Source organism: Onychomys torridus, chromosome 10 (assembly GCF_903995425.1).
Source record: "Onychomys torridus chromosome 10, mOncTor1.1, whole genome shotgun sequence".
NCBI lineage: Eukaryota > Metazoa > Chordata > Mammalia > Rodentia > Cricetidae > Onychomys > Onychomys torridus.
In genome coordinates, this window is record NC_050452.1 from 83,408,780 (window position 1) to 83,428,515 (window position 19,736).

At 48.4% G+C, this 19,736-nt stretch overlaps 1 protein-coding gene across 1 annotated transcript in view; it reads right to left on the reverse strand.

The window, feature by feature from the left end:
• Nucleotides 1-279: 279 nt before the first annotated feature.
• The window catches only part of Septin11 (septin 11), a 74,443-nt gene continuing 54,986 nt past the window's right edge, over nt 280-19,736 (reverse strand). Inside the window, exons 4-8 of the mRNA XM_036200362.1 lie at nt 18,457-18,553; nt 17,548-17,716; nt 9,926-10,058; nt 7,376-7,563; nt 280-1,716 (exon numbers count right to left, since the gene is read on the reverse strand). Of these exons, the coding sequence (XP_036056255.1) occupies nt 1,692-1,716; nt 7,376-7,563; nt 9,926-10,058; nt 17,548-17,716; nt 18,457-18,553 (612 nt within the window). The 3' untranslated portion in view covers nt 280-1,691. The remainder of the gene's footprint in view (nt 1,717-7,375; nt 7,564-9,925; nt 10,059-17,547; nt 17,717-18,456; nt 18,554-19,736) is intronic.

The following is a 19,736-nucleotide window of genomic DNA, read 5'->3' on the forward strand; positions in this document are numbered from 1 at the left end:
GGGAGGGGAGGATGGCTCTGCTGGACACTGAGGGTCATGGATGCACCAGCACACAGGGACAGGAAGGACTGGTGAGGAATGTGTGAGCCACAGGACACCCTGGGGCAAGTGTCTTGGAGAAGCTGGGCCAACCAGACAGCAGTGCTGAAGTCCACCACACAAGGAAGACGGCAGGAGACCGCGGCATCCCCGCTTCTTTATGTGATGTAACAAGCACGCGTGTGTACACAGGCACGTCAGGCAGGGGCTGGAAAGAACTCACAAACGGGCACACACAACAACGGTTGGGTAAAAATATATTTCCCGTTTTACGCCTTGGCACTAGTGATATACGCATAGGTCATCTGTCACCACACCATGTTAACAGACACTGGAGGGACTCGGCGGCTCGCCGAGTCAGCACTTTCATACTTGCAGGACCGATATGCTTCACATCAGTACAATTATTTTAGTTCTTAAAAAAACGACAAGTGTCTAACATGCAGCGTACATACATGACAATTCTGCATTAACACTGAAGGATTACACAACAGTTTAGAAAACATTGGTTATCTTCAAACAGCAAAAATGACAGTTCTACAGCTACAGTTTAAGGCATATCAGCATATTTTAAAATCAAGAAATAGACAAAAGTTCTAATGCTGTTCACAGCTTAATTTTCAATTTATTTTTAAAAATTCCCTTCATACCAACATACAAACTATACTCTGTAGGTCATGATTCAGCTAACAACTCCATAAGAAACGTCCTGTCGTGGAACTAGGACTTTTGGAAACTGACACCTGACAAGTCCAGACACTTGTGGATGGCAAAGTCAAGGGATCCAAATGGACAGTTCTGGTAGGACCACACAGAGACAGTATGATGTGGGTGGGTGGGTGGGATGAGGGGGCGCCTGAACACTGACTCTGTGAAACACTTAGGGGTGTGTCAGGAAAGTGAGACAGCCAAGTCCACCCATCAGAGGTGCACAGGATGGGGGGGAGGCAAGAGCTGTTGCTGGTGAGTTGCAAAGTAGAGAGGGAGAAAAAAGAGAAACCCAGGCCCCAAGTCAGGTGGAATGGTTACCCTGGCTGAGAGATGCCCCTCTGGGTCAAATAATACAGAGCCCAAGCTGGGAAAACAGTCCTGAACTGCCTCTGAATTCTGACGCCAGCCGTTCTGTTATAGCCTGCAGCATGGAAGACAGTTACAGGGAACACTGTCCAGAAGGAGCAAAGGATGCTCAGAGAGGCCAGACAAGGCTGCCCAACAAAACAATTAACAAGAAGTGGTCACTGTGCATTTAGCACAAAGGTGAGGCCATCAGATTAAGATCCCAATGGGAAGGGAGCCGGAGGGCACAGAGACATTGTTTCCTGATTTCTTGTTCAGGGGATGGTGGGAGTTTCTCCCACTGTCAGGATCCAGGGCCCACCACAGGATGCCATGCAGAACGATGTCTGCAATGAGTAAGCAATACTCTACTTCCACTGAGACCAAGAGGAAGCAGAAACTGTGGGGCAAAATGGAAATGTGGCTGGCAGAGATGCATTTAGCTTTAAAAAAAAAAAAAACAAACCAAAAAACAAAAACCAAACTCATCTGTCCAGTTTGTTTCCCCTAATCTCAGACAGAAAGATCCCAGAGTTCTCACTCCTGTACTTACATGCAAAGGCGAAAGCACATCCAATTAGATTTGAGAGTATCGTTTATTCCGTGCAGAGCCAGGGACTACTGTGAAGAAAGGCACAGATACGGAAAGAAAGGAGCAGCAATAACAGACTCCAGGAGGCTTGGGGCAGTGGGGCAGATGATAGTTTCAGAAACAATACAGCCTTTTGTGTTTACTTTTTTTTAAGCCTTTTTTTTTTTTTTTTTTTTTTTTAAGATTCTCTTGGCTTTTTATTCCCTGACTCTCCATAGGATTTATTTTACTGTGGAAAAAAAAATGTAAAGAAAGAAATTCAATCAATAATATCTTGGCATCAAAAAGTCCACTGGATGATTTTTTCAAAAAAATTTTTTGCTGAGCTTATCTTAAAAAAGCCTTTAGGGATGTGAGAAACCAAATGCAAAGGGTTATTGTCTATTGCAAGGCATAAAAATAAAACACTCACACAAGCAGTGGCTGGAAACAAGCATACGACACAAATGCTCAAGCTCTTATGTGGTGCCCAGCGAAGAAGCAAATGCAGCCACAGTCAGTGAGCATGCCATCAGTGCTGCCGCTCCACAGCTAGCTAGAGAAAGGGAAGCAAAGCCAGTGTCTGTCCTGGAGCTCCTCCTCCATCAGCGAGGATGCGGCGGAGGGAGGCTGCTGCTGCTGCTCTGTAACTTCTGTCCCAGCCTGGTCTGTACCCCAGTGAAGACAATTTCCTTACTTTGCCTAAAGAAGCCTACATCAGTTTATGAAAGACCACTGCTTTCTTCTTATGGTTGGGAAATGAAGAAAAGGAGCACATAAAAACTTGGCTGGGATCAGATAGGGGCTGGCTGGACATTTTTTTTTTTTTTTTTAGCGTATGTCACAGAGCGGGAGATGCAGCAGGTTTTATCCCATTCCTCGGTAACTGGTGATGTTTGAGGGAAAATGCAGAGGCGAAGGACTGAGTTCATGAGAAGCGTTAGGACAGCGGGGAAAGCCAGAGGATCTTGTTAGGGGGGGGGCAGCCAAGCAGATGACAAGAAGGCAAAGTGGACAGCAGAGAGAATGTGCCCTTCCCCCTCACACAGCAGGCAGATGGGCCATGGGGCAGATGAAACATGGATCAGTGCTGGCCCAGGGGGAGGCCAGGTGACCCCGAGAGACAGAGCAGGAGGATCTAGTCACAGTGAGGGATGAGTGAGGAAAATCCCTTAGAGACAGCTGTACCTCAACATGAGCAAGGGGCAGAAGCGAAGCTGACCCACAGCCTCCTCACTCTCTACTGAGTGACGACGGTACACTGCGCTCACTCCTGTCCACCCTTCTAGACTGTGCTACTGTAATACTGCGTGAGGCGAGTTTTCTATCTAGATACTTATGGCAGCTTTTTTCATTGCGACTTGTGAACATTACTATTAGAAGTAGCCATATCCTGGAGTCAACCTCCAGGTCTCCCCTCAGCCTGCTTAAGGCAAATGCAGGTGGGTGGGGAGGGTCGGGAGAACAGGGGTAGGGTAAATCCCCTCACTGTAAGTGGGAATCCAGCATCCTTAGTGGAAGATTCTCTAGCTAAGCTATACTTAATGAGCTGGTCTTTGAGCTCTGGACCCGTGAAAGCATCAGGGACTCCCTGGTGGAGGTGAACAGGACCACGTTTCTTACACCGGTCCACAGCAGCTCAGCCAGGCTTTGAAGTGGGCATTCAGATGCAGACTCCATCCCTAAGAGGGTCTGAGCAGTCCACAAGCTTGGGCCAAATAACCGAGTGATTCAATGAAAAAGTCATACAAGCAAAAAGCCCTCTAGAACGCCCACTCACCAGGCTGCCTACTTTCAAGCCTGCCTGTGGTTTGTGGCAAGTGTGGAGAAGAGACCACCAGCTCGGGGGCTTGGGCAAGCATGGGATGAATAATCAAGACAATGTGAGTGGTTGACATGGCTACTCAGGGTTTTAGTTCAGCGGCTGGGGCGGTGAGCTTTCCCGTCAGATGTACAGGCAGTATTTTACCCCACTCTCCTTGGTCCAAAGCGGCATACAAGTGACAGACATGCTTCCTGCCCGGAACAGGCATACAAGGCAAATCATCGACTTTCCAGAGCCAAAGTCCAGCCGCACGAGCGTTGGCTGTGACGACTCCCCTTGTTCTATGGTTTTCTACCACCCAACAACATTCAGCGAAATGAGCTAGGAGCTACTGGTATGTGGGAAGGAGGCAACACAAAATCAGACAGGGCACAGACGACAGGGATGCACTATCACTGCAAGAGCAGGGGAATGCGGGAGTGTCCTTGGCTTGCCCGGCTTTATGTGAAGCTTGCACTGCAAGTTAAAAACAAAACGAAAGAGTTAGAAATGGCAACAAATTAAATGAAAAGAAAATCAGGAGCGCCAGCACCAGCACTCATCCCGGCGAATGCTCATGCAATGATTATGGGACTGACAGAAATGAGGAGGAAAAAAAGAACAAAATCCAGGGCAATTCTACGGGAAAAGCAAAGCAAACCTTGAGGACCGAACGGAGAGCCTGCGCTCCGTTCCCGTTAGCATGGAGTTGACATTCGTAGAGTGACTTCTTGAAACCAAGGCACAGTCCAGTGGAAGGACCCACTGTTGGGTTTTGTTTTTTCTCAAATAACACAAAACTATGGTCTATGAGGAGTGGAGATCATACTAAGACTGAACAGAAGCTTCATCTTCCACTTCCGGGCTGTGGGAGGAGCCAGAGACTAAACAGACAACAGGTGTCTTTGTACGGGTGACTTGGAGATCTAAAGTAGCTTGCAAACTGGGATAGAGTGGATGGAGGACATGCTACTGGTCTAGCTGGGCAGGGCTGAAAAAGAACAGGGTTAGAGCTGCAGCGCTGCCAGGACCTTTCCCCTCTTAGGACCAAAGCAGCGCCAACCTGGGATCTGCACGGCTAACTTGAGGCAATTCCAAACGTGCAACTTTATTACTTAGCAAAAACCCAAACCAATAATAAAAAAATTCGTTTAGGAAGAAAAAAAGAGAGAGAGAGGTGAGTAGATGTGTGCACAGTGCAGTCAGTCACTACATGCCAGTTAAAAGGAAGATACTGAGGTTCCCTTTGGGGTAGGTTGCAGCTCAACCAGCAGGCGCCTCGTGGCAACTGTTTGTAAATAGTTCTCAGGAGAGAGAGAGAGGAACACTGTCCACTGCAAAACTAACTTTCCCTCAGACTGTCCTACCACAGTAGCGCAGGCCCGAATGAGGAAAGTGACTTGGTGGCCAGAGAGGCAGAGGTGGGGGTCCAGCTAATGGCAGGGCCAGGGTTAGTTCTACTTTGTAATCTTAGGAAATGGCATATGCTCTCATGCCACCTACTTACCTAGGTTAAGAAAGGGGCGTGTTGTTAGAATAGAAAAAAAACAACAAAAAACAACAAAGAGTTTCACACTATTAGAAAGTGCATTAAGACTGGCGAAGGGCACACTGTGGCCTTCTGTTCAGCACAGCCAGCTCCTAGGGGCATGGGGTAACCTCACACCTGCTGCAGGGATGGCCAGCAGGAAGAACCTTCCTCTTCCCGCTCAAAGCACTGCTCTGGTGTCTCAGTTACTGCTTTCTGTGGTCCTCCACTGCCAAAACCCTCCTCTGTCACTGACAATAAAAGGGGTATTTTTCCCCCTTCTTTTTTGAGTTCAGGCCTCCAGCTAGCCTTTGCTTTCATTAGACAAGCGGAAGTATGGAAAAGGGTAAGAACCAAGGCCACAAAAATCCAGGCCACTGTCAGGCACTGCACCTGGGGATTATTGAGAACCAAGTCTAACACCATCGATAATAAATGAGAATATATAAATAAAGCTAAAATAGATTTTAACACAGATGTCATGTAAACTTTAAAAGCATTATACATTGGTAAAGCGTAGGGTGGGAAGGAAATAAGTCAGCGTGTTCCAGAGCAAAAAATGTCTATTTCTAGAAGGAGGTACAATAATGGTCAGTCCTTGGGACTTTTATTGCTAAAAGGCACATCCAGTATACATGAAATATTCTTTTTTAACATTGCTGGTCTTTTAGAAACATTTTTAGTTTAAAACTTGTACCTCTGCACATTTTAATGCTTCAGGGTAAGAAAGGCTACTTTTTGGGCTTCCTAAGCTCTGAGCAAGCAGCCCCCCCCCCTCTCTCTCTCACACACACACACAAAAAAACACAACAAAAAAAAAAAAAAAAAAAAAAAAAAAAAAAAAACTTCTGTAGTTTTTCCCAGATTTGGATCAGGGTTCAACGCCAATGGCTGTGACTCTGGCTTGCTAGGTGGGGATGCCACTCACAGTGAAAGGATGCCATGATCAGTTAGATGCTTTTCCAACACACTGAGCAACAAAGACTTGTACTGAACTAGATTGTCGAGGCAGTGGTTTCTCTGAATTAGCCCACAAGTTTGGCTGCTGGACTCCTTTGATGACTTGGATCTACACCAACCCCAATTAAAACCCTACGTTATCCACATGGACTATTCCCGTTAATGCCTGGACCAGTTTCCGGCTCCTTCGCTCTCTGGACACGTTTCCTACTGCCTCAGAGCCTGCTAAAGCAATGCGTGTAGAACATGACTTTCAATGGCACCATAGGGGTGCAAAGGCACACACAGGCACACCACACTTCCTTAGGGATAAGCCTGGGGCATGTGAGCCAGGACTGAGTGGCAACAGAATGGGCGGGCTCGCCCGCCTTCAGACGGTCTCCATCCGGACCGCACAGACTCAGTCCTAAGTGCTACATTTTCCAAAGAAGGAAAGTCTTGGCTCGCATCAGTCCCACTGTTTTTTGTGGTTACGCGGTGCCTGCCTTTCTCCCAGCACCTTAGCATCTAAGGATGAAGAACAGGAACCCGAAAGCAGGCTCCAGGGTTCCCTGGATGGCTGTGCTAGCTCAGTAGGTTCTGGAGAGGAGCGTGGCATCCCAGGGCTTGTTAGGGGCTGTGGAAAAATTTTCCAAGTGCCTCCCTAGCACCATACTTGTCAAACCCACAGCTACTGTTGCAACACTGCTCTTGAAGGTGACTCAAGGGTCAGCTTCAAATCACAGAAGTTCAAGGAGGCGCACCTGGTTTCTGAAGGCTGCAGGCGGGGTTGGGGTGGGGGTGGGTTGGGGGGGTGCCACTGGAAGTGACGACATAAGAGCAACCTCTGGCCCTTTGGCACTTGAAATCAAGGCTGTGTTGGAACTGCTCTGTGTGGGGCTCAGGGGTGCCATGAGGGTTGCTAGGGCTATGCTAAACGGGTGGGCATTTTGGTTGAGTGACACCATGAGACAGATAATCGTCCAGCTTGTCGAATTTAGAAAAAAACAAAACCCAGCGCCCATTAGCTGCACTTTGGACTGACGTCCAGTAGCTGGCTCGCCATACTAAGAGAGCAGAGAACCACAGGAACAACTGGGATTTTAGAACACTCTTTTACCAAGAGTCATGAGAACGCCTCCAGAGGCACTCAGAGAAACCCGCCCGTCTTCCCTGAGTCTCCTGGGGTTGGTACAAGAAGAGCTGACAGGCTACTCCAGTCCTGACTGCTTGATGGCCAGTGACGCCTATAAGTTAATCCCTCGTGCCCTTCAGAAATACCTTTAAAAAACCTCTGCCCTCTTCCCTGCACCGTCGAGAAAAATACTTGCTTTTATTTCTCTGGCAACAGACCAGTCTCCAGTCTGTAAGTAGGAAAGGTGGACATGCAAAGAAGAGACTGTTAGCGGTCCCCAGGAGGCGGGCGACACCTGCTTACTTTTTCTTATCCTTGTCCTTCTTGGTCTGCTGGGCCCCCGACTGCTGGGCCTGGGACTGCAGGAGCTGAGCCGCCGCCTTCTTCTTCTGGAAGTTGCTCACCTCCTCCTCCAGCTCCTTCTTCTTGTCTTCCACCTTTTTCTTCTCTTCTTGGTGTGTCCGCTTCAGGAGGTCGAACTTCTCATGAAGCTGGGTGGGATAAAGCAATGAACTGGGCTCGGCGAAAGGCATAAAAGTCTGAGTGATACAGGCTGTGTGGGCCTGCACAAAACCCCAACGTGGGGGTCCACAGCTGGATGCGGGACTCTCAGCTCCTTCTCCAGCACCATGCCTGGTGCCGCCATGCTTCCTGCCATGATGATAATGGGCTACAGCTCTGAGACTGTAAGCCGGCCCCCAGTTAAATGCTTTCTAACATAAGAGTTGCTGGGGGTCCTGGTGTCTCTTCAGTCATACAACAGTGACTAAGATAAGCCTGAAGTATCTGGGTGGCTTTATGGAGAGGCGAGGTGAGGATGTTGAATCCTGAGCATCTGTTACTTGAGCTCCTGGAGGCTACACACCTCTTGGGTACTCTCTATGATAATAAGGTACTTATTTAATTATTTATTATTATTCTTGGTATTTTGAGACAAAGTCTCTCTATGTAGCCCTGGCTATCCTGGAACTTACTAGGTAGACCAGGCTAGCCTCAAACTCTGAGATCTGTCTGCCTCTGCCTCCTGAGTGCTGGTGCTAACAGCATACATTACTGTAACTACTATACCCAGAAATAAGGCGCATTATGTTTGAAAGCATAAAGATGGCCAGCAAGGTGGCTCAGGAGGTAAAGGTGCTTGCTACCAAGCCTGACCTGAGTTTGGTCTCTGGAACCTACATGGTTAGGAGAAAACGGATTCCTTCAAGTTGTCTTCTGATCCACCCCCCTCCTACACACAATTTTAAATAATGTTTTGTTTTGTTTTGTTTTTTTTAAAAGCATGAAAAGGGTAAAAATTAGCCATGATCCTAACAACAAAGTCACCCTTTTGACAAAAGTAGGTTCTTGTTTCTGGGCCTTTAGGAACACATATGAGATACTTAAGAGATTACAGTGTTCACACACACATATATATTTTAGCTGTACACACACTAACTGTCTAAATAAGAATAACTTCTAACATTTGACAAAACAAAAACAAAAACAAAAACCCACTCATGGTCCAGGGCACAGCTCAGTGTAGAAGGTCTAACATGCTGGTGTGAGGCTGTCTTGATCTTCAGACCCAAACAAGAAAACCAATCAGAAATAAAAACGGACAGGGAGGAGTCACTAAAGTCTGAATTTTAGCCCATCATCCACTGGGCTAAGGTCAGCTGGTAATACTCAGTTTTCCTTTTTGTAGCAAAACCATTTTAAGCACCAGGCTACATAAATGGCCTCCAAACTTCACTGCCTTTGTAAAAAAGATTTATCTATTGTCACATGTATGTGTGTTTCATCTGCTTGTATGTCTGTGTACCACTTGCACGGCTGGTGCCCACCGGGATGAGAAGGGGGCATTGGGCCCCCTGGAACTAGAGCCACAGACAGTTGTGAGCCACCATATGGGTGCTGGGAATTGCGGCCTGGTCCTCCTCAGGAGAAAGAGCAGCCACTGCTCTTAACCACTGAGCCATCTCTGCAGCCCCGAGTTTCACTAGTCTTCTAAAAAACTAGTCGCAAACATTATTTTCAAGAGTATGGATCCATAGGAAGTGCTGTAGTAAAAAATCCTGTTAACAGTGGGGTTGGGTTGGGTGGGGACCCAGGTGGAGTCAGAGGGTGCCATAGCAGGGAATGTGCTGAGACAGGAACAGTGGGCATGAGTGTGGGGTGTGGGCAAGACCGTAGGGCAAAGTGCCTCCACTATTAGCTCGCTTAGCTGGCTGGACCCCAAATCTCACATTTGAAGACTTATAAACTGAGGAAACTCGGAGCTGAAAAAACCACATGATCAGGGCATTGGCCGCCTGGTGGGGAAACTGCTCTTGTGATGAAGGGGCAGGAGAGCGCACCCTGTACCAGTGTGATGTCCCAGGAAGTACGAAGGCCTAATAAAAAGGCTGCTTCCTTCCGGTGCTAGTTGGAGCTCACTGACTCTGGACTGACAGCTCGGGAACATGCATGGGACTGAACTAGGCCCGCTGAATGTGGGTGACAGTTGTGTGGCTTGATCTGTTTGAGGGGTCCCTGGCAGCAGGACCAGGACTTACCCCAGGTGCATGAACTGGCTTTTTGGAGCCCATTCCCTGTGGTAGGATACCTTGCTCAGCCTTGATTCAATGGGTAGGGGCTAGGCTCTCCTTCAACTTGGTATGCCAGACTTTGTTGACTACCGTGGGAGGCCTTACCCACTCTGAGGAGTGGATGGGGGTAGAGTGGGAGGGAGGTGAGGAGGCGGGAGAAGGGGAGGGAGGGGGAACTGGGGTTGGTATGTAAAACGGAAAAAATTTTAATAAATAATATATTTTTAAAAAAAGGCTGCTTCCGGTTTCAGCCTCCTAAAGGACAGACAGACAGGCCGCTCACCTCTTTCTCCGCCTCTTTAAGTTCCGCCTCCTTCTCCTTCACTCTCATGACAAACATCTGTCTCATCTCCTCCTCTTTCTTCTGCAGCTCTCCCAGGAACTCGTTCCTTTTTGCTTCATACGTCTCCTGTAGGCTATAAAGATCCACAAACCAAGATGGGGCATGAGATGGCAGCAGACGTTTCAGTTCAGGCCATTTCTCCCCTTTCTTTCCAAAAAAGAAGCAACTGCCGCTTTACCACACTAACGTGCAAACAAAATGAGTTTTCCTCTTCTTTACGCCGAGATTGCAGAGACCAGTATGTCCAAAAGTGTCACGCAGCGCTGGAGGCCTGCAGCTAACCAGCCAGGTTCTGCAAGATGGCAGGCCTAGTATCATAGGTGAAAACGCAGGAGCTGTGGAGTTAGAGCGCCGTGGTAATTCTGGCCTCGCCAACTGACTGACCTTGGTAGGCACAGCTCTCCAGTCCCCTGCACAGGGGTTTCAGACACAGGAGCACTTACCTCCCTGAGACAAGACTGTGGGGATGAGCTACGAGCAAACTGAGAAAAGCATCCGACTGACAAGCAGTGCTTACTAAGGACTTCCCTCCTCCGCGCATCTCCCTCCAACCCACAGACTTAGTGAGGCGACCACCTTCTTCTAAAGGTGGGGCAGGAAACCCTCACTTCTCAAGCCACATTCCAATTTTAAGTAATGTGGGGAGGAGTCTTGATTTCAATTTGAATCCTGCACTCTCTCTCTCCAGAACTCAGAGCCTGCCTTTCATACTGAACGCCACGACTCCACTGTATCTCCGTCAGAACAAAGACATTTCTAGAGAAAGAAAGAGCCTTTGGTAAGATGAAAGGGACCCTCCGCCCCAATGCATGCACTACTACACTACTGACTAGACAGGACCACGGATACCTCCAGGCACCCTGTAGTGTGCCACTCACAGAAATCACACTAAGGCGGAAAAGCAGGAAGACCCAGCGGGGGAGCACTCTGGCGGGGGAACAGCAAGTAGACAGTTACAGGCATAATGAACAGTACAACCAGGGCAGGAATTCCACACTTCTATCACTGATACCCACATAGCTCATGAACCCTGGAACTACTGCTAACCCTCTCGGCTGATAAGCAAACACGCGGTCTGAGTTTCAGACGTTTTTATTTTATGAGACAAAAGCAAGATGGACATATTAGTATTGACTACTTTTTTTTTGTTTTTGTTTTTTTCCAACAGGGTTTCTCTGTGCAGTTTTGGTGCCTGTCCTGCATCTCGCTCTGTAGACCAGGCTGGCCTCGAACTTACAGAGATCTGCCTGGCTCTACCTTTTGAGTGCTGGAATTAAAGGTGTGTGCCACCGCCGCCAGCTGCCTAATACTGACTAATATTAATAGCAACGTTTAGGTTTCAATTTTAAGAGACCTAGAATTATATCAATAGTAGACCTGTAAATAACTCACAAATGACTGTCTTCATCAGCTTATGATAAACTTTCTGTCACTTTTGTCTGCATATCAGACTTGCACAAGGCAGAGGATAGCTGGTCCTGTTGCAAAATCTTATAGAAAACTTAGTTTCTTCTTAGTATAATGAATGAATGGACCCCCCTCATCAAGCAACGCAGCCTTATACAGAAACAACACCCAACCTGTGTTCTGAGATCATGACCTAGTTTCATCTTCAAAAGGCACAGGTTCTAGGGTCAAAATAGTAAGCGTGCTCCTCCATCAGGGGATTCGTCATGCACAGTGGACCCCACCCTGGCAGCACACCGCAGCCACATGGGTACATCTCTGTGTACTTTTCTAAAAACAGATGGCCAACTAGCTCCACTCCTAGGGATGCTGATCCTGGCTATGGTCAGTCTGTTTGGGAATGTCTTCCAGGTGACAACCTGTGACCAGTTTGATGGCCATCGCCTGTCTTAAATGATCTGAGAAGCCCTTCAGTAAAAACAACTATCTACCTTGGTTACCTTGGAGCTCCTCAGATCTGGTTGGGCATGGACTTTGAGCAGTAACTCAGACAGAACATGTTTTAGGTGACCATTCGGGTGACAAGGACTCTCCGAATGTCTGTCACATCCAGTCCCATCACAGCCCGACACGTGCATTAGTTTCTGAACCTATTTTTAAACTATGGATCATGACCATGGGTTCTTGGTTGGTTTGTTGGCTGGTTGGTTGGTTGGATTTTCAAGATGGGGTTTCTCTGTGAAGCAGTCCAGGCTGTCCTGGAACTCACTTTGTAGACCAGGCTGGTCTCAGAGATTCACCCACCTGTGCCTCCTGAGTGCTGGGATTAAAGGCGTGCACCACCATGCCCAGACCATCATGGCAGTTTTAACCAGTGTTAAAAGACAAGGTTGAAGAGGCCTGGGTAAGAAAATACCCGAGTATAATGTAGACAGGAGGAGTCTGCACTTTGCCTAAGCTGTAGACACTGGGTCACACTGCAAAGTGGTTTTTTGTTTTGGTTTGGTTTGGTTTTTTGTTTTTTCGAGACAGGGTCTCTCTGTGTAGTTTTGGTGCCTTTCCTGGAACTTACTCTGTAGCTCAGGCTGGCCTCGAACTCAGAGGTCCACCTGCCTCTGCCTCCTGAGTGCTGGGATTAAAGGCGTGCGCCACCACTGCCCAGCCCAAAGTGTTTTATATGTGGAAAGTTCAATCCAAACTTGGAATGCCTCTGTCTTAAACAAAGCCATACTGAGGGGCAGACTGGCCTTAGGCAAGACTATCCCAGCCTTGAGTCTGGTAAATGTTGACACCCAGGAGCAAAGGATGAAAATCAACAAACGCTGCTCAGTTGTTCTGCGGTATCCTAGAATGTGCACTGGCTTTTGAACTCTAACACAATGATCATAGCGATGGAGGAGACCAATATCCAAAGCCTTTGGTTACAAAGGACTCAAACAACTTTACTGTCTCCGGGCATGGGACCCTACCCAGCTCAGAAGAGTCACTACATGCACAGCATGCTCAGGGTCACCACGGCAATGGTACCATTGGCAATCCCCAGCTTCATACTGGAGCCATTGACTCCCTTTGTTAAGTTGAGACATTGTGGTCATCGTACAAGATTCGCAGCTGGTCCGAGTGACCTGATCTTCTCTTTGGAAGCCCAGAGGAGAAGGTTTTCTTTGCTGGCATCAAGGAAAGGGATAGCAACACAGACACCTAAATCTTAGTGGTTCAGAGTGGTTTCTTCCTTGTCTGACTCTCCTGGAACCATCTGAGAGAAGGCATGCCAGAGTCTGGTCATTGTCACCAGGACTTATGGAGAACTTTATACATGTGAGTGCATTCATCCTCGTAATAAGGCAATAGTAGACATCTCCCATTCCCCATCTTACAGATGGAGGAATGTGGACACAGGGTAGTCACTTGCCTTGGTTGTATCATGAAGATATGAAGGCACCAGGATCGAACCTACTGAGATGGGAGCCCTACCCACTTTCCATGTGGCTGGTGAACCAGGGCCTGTATACTCCTAAAACAGGCCTGAGGACTCTGTAAAAAGGGTGGGCCCCAAGCATTTTCTTGGGAATGTCATAAAGGGCAATGGTATCTCAGAAGAAAAGCCCAGGAACATATGACTAGACCCCATGGCGACCTTGGCCCCTCTCCTAACTCATCCTAAAATGCTAGCTGCAAAGGGGTTGGGAGAGGGAGAGACCTTGGCCCAGGAAGGTCTTGGGTGCTCTGGCTGGCAGAACAGAAGGTACAGAGTCACATGCACAGAGGCAAATGGGAAAGGCGGGCAGAGGAAAGAGCGGCTGGTGCCCAGGTATCCAGGTAATCTTTTAGAGGATGAGACAGGCACATGTCTAAATCTGGGTGGGCTTGAGGACAATACAGGACCACAGGTGAGCTCTGGTCCTCTCACTGGTCCTGCGCAGCCTCACACTATGTGGCCTCACACTGGTTTCCACTATTAGAATTGGTGGCCCAATAAATAGGCATCGGAAGGTCATGGCCTAACGTCATTGTGCAGCCTCACAGGAAATCTCTGCATGAAGAATTCGGAAAACTTTCTGTCTTTCACTTCTCCGAGTCACCCTAAATTCACCCGGGGAGGGGAGCTCCCAAGTACATCCAAGAGTATTTTCATCTTGAGGGATCTGAGCTAAATATAAAGGTTAGTAGGAAGTAATGGTTTAGGTTTTAACATCAATGAAATTATTACTGACTGTGGAAGAAACACTGATTTACTAAATGAAGACTGTAATAGCTGACTCTGCTATAGCTCTTTGTCTGTTTGTCTGTTTGTTTTTTCTAGTAAGGCTGCTGGAGATCAACCCAACAGAGGCATCTCATTTTACCTGAGGAATGCCCAAGAAGGTCAGACCTGGTGGCACAAACCTTTAATCCCAGCCCTAGGAAGGCAGAGGAAGGTGGAGCTCTGTGCGTTCAAGCCCAGCCATATAGATGGCAAGTTACAGGTCAGTGAGGATTGCACAGTGAGACCCTGTTTAGAGAAAAGAGCCTGAGAAGACACTGGTGTGGTGTGAAAGATTCAGACTCTGAAGTCGGTCAGCTGCTGGGTACTTTTCTGTTCACTTTGTCCGAGGTAGACTTGAGTGCAATGAGAACATTAAATGTTGGCATTTGAAGAAGGAAAAACAGAACATCTGGGAATGGTGCTGTCAAAGGTCAACTGCGGTTTCCGCCTGTCTTTAGTTCTGGTACTCTTGTGACCCTGTTCCCCATCTCCTCCGTCCCCAGGGCTCAGGAACTAAGCTGAGTTCCAAGGGAGGGGCTGAGTTCCCAAAGCAGTGCTTTCAAGAGAGGATGTCACACTCACTTCACACTGGGCCAGTCAGGTCCCTGTGGTGAGCTTTCCCACAGCAAGAGGGACATCTGAGTGGGTGACTGTACAAGGAGGAACCACCTCCATTTTAAATGGAAAACCCTGTCCTGTGGCATGAATTTATTTTTAAAAGCTCAACTTCTACCTTTGTTTTCTTAAACATAGGCCTTGGTCATAATGTATATGGGCCTTGGTCACATGTATATGGCCTTAGGTAGTAATGTATATGGGCCTTGGTCATAATGTATAGGTATAAACATTTCCCCATTTCAACATCAAAAAGGAAACTTAGGGCCTGCAGAAATGGGACCAAATGGGGAGGGAGGTGGGACCCTCACTTCACTCTCCTGCCATGTGAGGCTGGGAAGATGGTGTAACCTGAGTAGTAGGCTGCCCAAGCCCCACTGGACCTACCCTGCTGCACCTTCTCCAGGCAGGCCTTTACCTTGGGCTTGTAGGAGTTGCCTCAATAAAAAATGCCATCAACAGAGTCAGCAGAGTGACGGGGTGATGACCAGATGGACAGACGGATGGACTGCTTGCCTGCACAGGCAGGAAAGCAGCCCTGGCCATCTTTTTGATGAAAGGCAGACAGACCACCTGGCTCTTTCTGATGTTAGCAGGGACAGGTAGCATCCCAGACCCTCAAATCTCTCCAATTCCAGAAGTTAAAAGAACACAGGTCTGTGGAATAGTTTTTAACACCATGAGCAGCGAACTACCTCTAACAACCTAACACTGCAGAGTCCAGGCTCTGACCTGGTCCAGGTGCTGGTAGACTGCAGAACAGACTCAGCCCTCCCCTTCCTGTCACTGCTAGTAAGGTTTGCTGGCTGGAACGCGGACATGCCCATTCATTTCTATTTCAGCCTAAGGTGTTTTCAATGAGACAAGCAGAACTGAATGGCCATGATGAGACTCTATGGTCTGTAGAACTGAATCAGTAAAGAGAGCGCGCTTGCTAAGTCCAGTTGGTTCCCTGATCAGGCCCAGATGGTTAAGAACATGAGTAGTAGCAAAGCCGAGACTTGAACTCAGGCTCCTGACACACAGTGTTCCTCCACACTGTCTGGCGCTGGCCGCTGCATTCGACTTTACGGAAGTTGCTTTGTCCCACCTTCCGTGCACAGAAACAAATACTCTGTACCAAACCCATTTTTCATCGGCCTTAATAACCCTTGAATGGGCTTGATTTTATGGGGTGGTTTTCTGGGAAAGACGCTGCAAGCCCAGAAGACTGGCTACCCCTGCCTTCACAGAACTATATCCTATCTGGGTGAAGGTAGTCCTCAAGCCTGTGGGGCTGAATTACACGACAAATGAGTAGAAGTTAGTCCTTCGTGTGGGTCTGTGCTTGTTCTCACCAGACACAGACATGCTTACAGGAGTGCAGTTGCACTGTGTGGGGGACTAGCCCAGAAAGTACTGAACTGTCTCTAAAGTGGTTCCAAGAAAGAACACCTCCCACCAAAGGGGCCCTTCAGATGACTGGAGACTGGGCACTGGGGCCTCAGGTTCTTGGGCTGGCCATCAGATCTATGGCTTGTAGATTTCAGTGTCCTGGCGGTGGCCATAAAGGGTGGGAAACAGGTTGTTCAAAGGTACTGTGGCTGTAACCAGAAGAGGCTCAGAGTCCAGACAGACCTCAACTGGGATTGATAGTAAGAAAAGTGCTCAGGCCCAGACAGGACAATCCCTGCCTCTACCAGGAGGTGGCGACCTGGCCTCGAGCCCCACCACAGTGACTGAGTCTCCAATGACCCAATGCTGCGCCATCCTTTCTCCACCACGGGGTCGGGGGGGAAGCTCTGGTGGAAGGTGGGCAGGTGCTAGAGTGCTGAGCCTACCTTCTTTTAAAACTGAAAATTGATTTTATGTGTAAGGGTGCTTTACCTGAATGTGCATATGCACTCACGTGTGCCTGGTGCCCAGAGAAGCCAGAACAGAGTATCAGATCCCTTGGAACCAAAGCTACAGAAGGCCGTGAGCCTCGATGTGGGTGCTGGGAATCAAACCCTGTTGCTCTGCAAAGCAGTCAGTGCTCTTAGCCGCTGAGCCACCTCTCCAGCTAGTCACCTTTTCTTCCTTTCACGAACTGCAAGGTGACCCATCAGTGACGTGGGAAATACATACGTTTTCTAAGCTTTTTCCTTCGCTACCCTCTGTCAGAACTGCACGCCAGTGTGAAAGAAGCGAGTTTGAGGGCTGGAGAGATGGCTCAGTGGTTAAGCCACTGGCTGCCCTTCCAGAAGACCTGAGTTTGCTTCCCAGCACCCACATCTAGTGGTTCATTCACCTGTAATTCCAGCCACCAGGGGATCTGACACCCTCTTCTGGCCTCTGTGGGCACACCCACGCATGCACACACACTTTTTAAAACAAGAGTACTTGAAAGTTAAGAGCCGTAGGAAGTTAAATCTGTTCCACACAAATGTGGCGAACGTTAGCCAGCAGCTGCACCCTGTGGGGGTGTGGGTCAGGCACTGCACCCCACAAACATAATTGGGAGCTTGGGCTCAGGAGCTGAAGATTCAGAACAACCCCCTTTCCCTAACTGCTAGGACTTTGGGCAGGCTGTATACGTTCTGGGTGCTTTGGACGTTAGCACTTGTTAATGCGGGCAGCAATAACAGCACCCACATCACTCAGCAGAGATAATAAAATCGGTTATTGCAGCACCTGATGACTTGCCCCATTAACCCCTTCCCCACCAAGCCGCTGCAGCACCAGAGCCTCAGTTCCAACAATCCCTTCTGCGGTGCACCTATATACCGCCGGGCCACTGTCGGAGTCGCCCGTCGGCTGCTGTGCGAGCTCACACCTGAAGGGCTTGCTGTCGGGGTCGGTGTCCTTGAAGCCCATCTCCTCAAGCTTACAGCGCCGGTACAACTCATAGTGGCGAGTGTGCGTCTGCTCCCGCAAGTCCTCCATGTTGACTCGGATCAGCATCTCCCGCAGCTTCACAAAGTCGCAGTGGTTTTCATTCTCAACTACAAGAAGACAGCAAAGGGGGCAAGGCCATTAGTAGTCACGACAACCCACGAGGTTGTCACGGTCCCTCTGAGCAAGCTTTGTGGCTCCTCCCTTCAGGAGGGTGCTGAGGGAGGGGGTCACAAAGCTCTCCTTTACCTTCCCGGGAGGCCGTTCTGCCATGCAGATTGTGACTCACTTTGCAGATGTAGAGGTCTAGGTTTGGGGTGCCAGCTGAGTGCCCAACAGGGGTAACATCTGGCTCCAAAGTCGGATCCGTAACTACCACTCTGCGCTGTCCAGACCCAGCAGGGCAGTGTTTAAATACCACTATTCCCCATCACCCGATATTTGCTGAAATAACATTTCTTTGGAAAACAACTTTCCCTGGCGATGAGGAAGAGACAAGGTCTCGTCTGAAGACTTTCTTTCTCTCAGCTTTCTGACCCTTTGCTGGTGCAACCGGCCCAAACTCCTTGTGAAGAACCCTTTCCTCTTTTGGAAGTCTTTACTAATTCCCCACACAGCCGACGTCTTGAGGGGCTGCCTCAGGCTCAGGGCTTGCCGCTGCTGCTAAGCCTATCTGCCCTGCCTGACAACCATTTCTTTCTTCCTCACACCCACGGTGGCTAAACAGCCCACTCACTCCCACCTGCACCGTGTGGACACCACCCCACACAGCACGGGGAGGGAAGGGATGCGGCCATCATTTCTTCATCACGCACACTAACACGAGGGTCCCTAAGACGACAAGACATACCCTGCACCACACCCCAGGGGTACTGCCTGGCCTTGGCCATCTTGTTGCCAATCTTCACTTCTTCGGTGCTGCCAACCACCGCAAAGGGGAGATGGACCTGTCAGGCAACAGAAGAGGCAAGCAGTTACCTCAGCGGCCAGTCACAGCCTCCCCGACCCGATCACTCTCCCTGCTAGAGAGGAACGTCTTTCCGCAGAGAAAGGCAGTCACATGAAAGAGGATGGGGTGGGGTGGAGGGGTGTCCCTGTGGTTGGGCAGATGCCCTCCATGAAGTATACTCCACAATCAAATACAAACCAGATTTAAGAACCAACTTGAGCGGCGTGCCATCTCTCACAGAAGCCATCCATTACCTGTGTCCATAGGGTACTTCACACGTGGCTTGTGGAGAACTGGAAAGATGGCCTAGTGGTCAAGAGCACTGGCTGCTCTTCCAGGGAACCTAGGTTCATTGTGGCTAACAACTATCTGCAATTCCAGTTCCCCAAGATCTGATGCCCTCTTCTGGTTTTCATGGGCACTGCATGCACATGGTATATAGACACAAAACACCCATACACACAAAATAAAAACAAGTAAAGCTTTTGAAATATATATGGCTTGTGGGATCAAGATGATCACTTTTAAATTTCATTTACTTTTTAATTGATTCACATTTAAATTAAAAAATGAAAGCAATGCAAAATATCTTCCCATTAAATATTAAATTTATTGATTGGTAGGAGTTTGCATTTCATTTAGTTTTGAGCTCAAATCAAATCTTTAAAAAGAAAAGAGAACAGTTTTATGAAGGCAATGCAAATTTTAAGAAAAACTATCTTGGGCAACTGTTTTCATATTGAAAATTTTTAAAGCATGTTAGGAAGAATGAATACATGGATGGTCTGCCTCTTGACTGTAATTTCATGACATGTAAATGCAGATCAGTTGTTTCTGATGAAGGTTTCGGGTCGTCAGAAGTATACACTGGATTCCAAAGACCTGTCGTGAAAGCGTCACCCTGGTGAGGTCTACACGGACTGCACCTAGCTTACACTGTAATTCTACTGAACATGGCCATTCTACTTCCTGGCTTTGCACAACTGAGCTGGGACCCAAGGCCCTGCATGTGCTAGGTGTGAGCTGAGCCTCCAGCTCCAGGACTAGTTCAGATGGCTCATCAATACACAAATTTCAAGTCAGAAACACACGCTAGCCCAAAATACTGGCTCCAGCTTTGCACCTAAGCTCAGCTCAAGCAGAGATGATATGGTGTCCAAGACAACGGACTCTTCCACCTG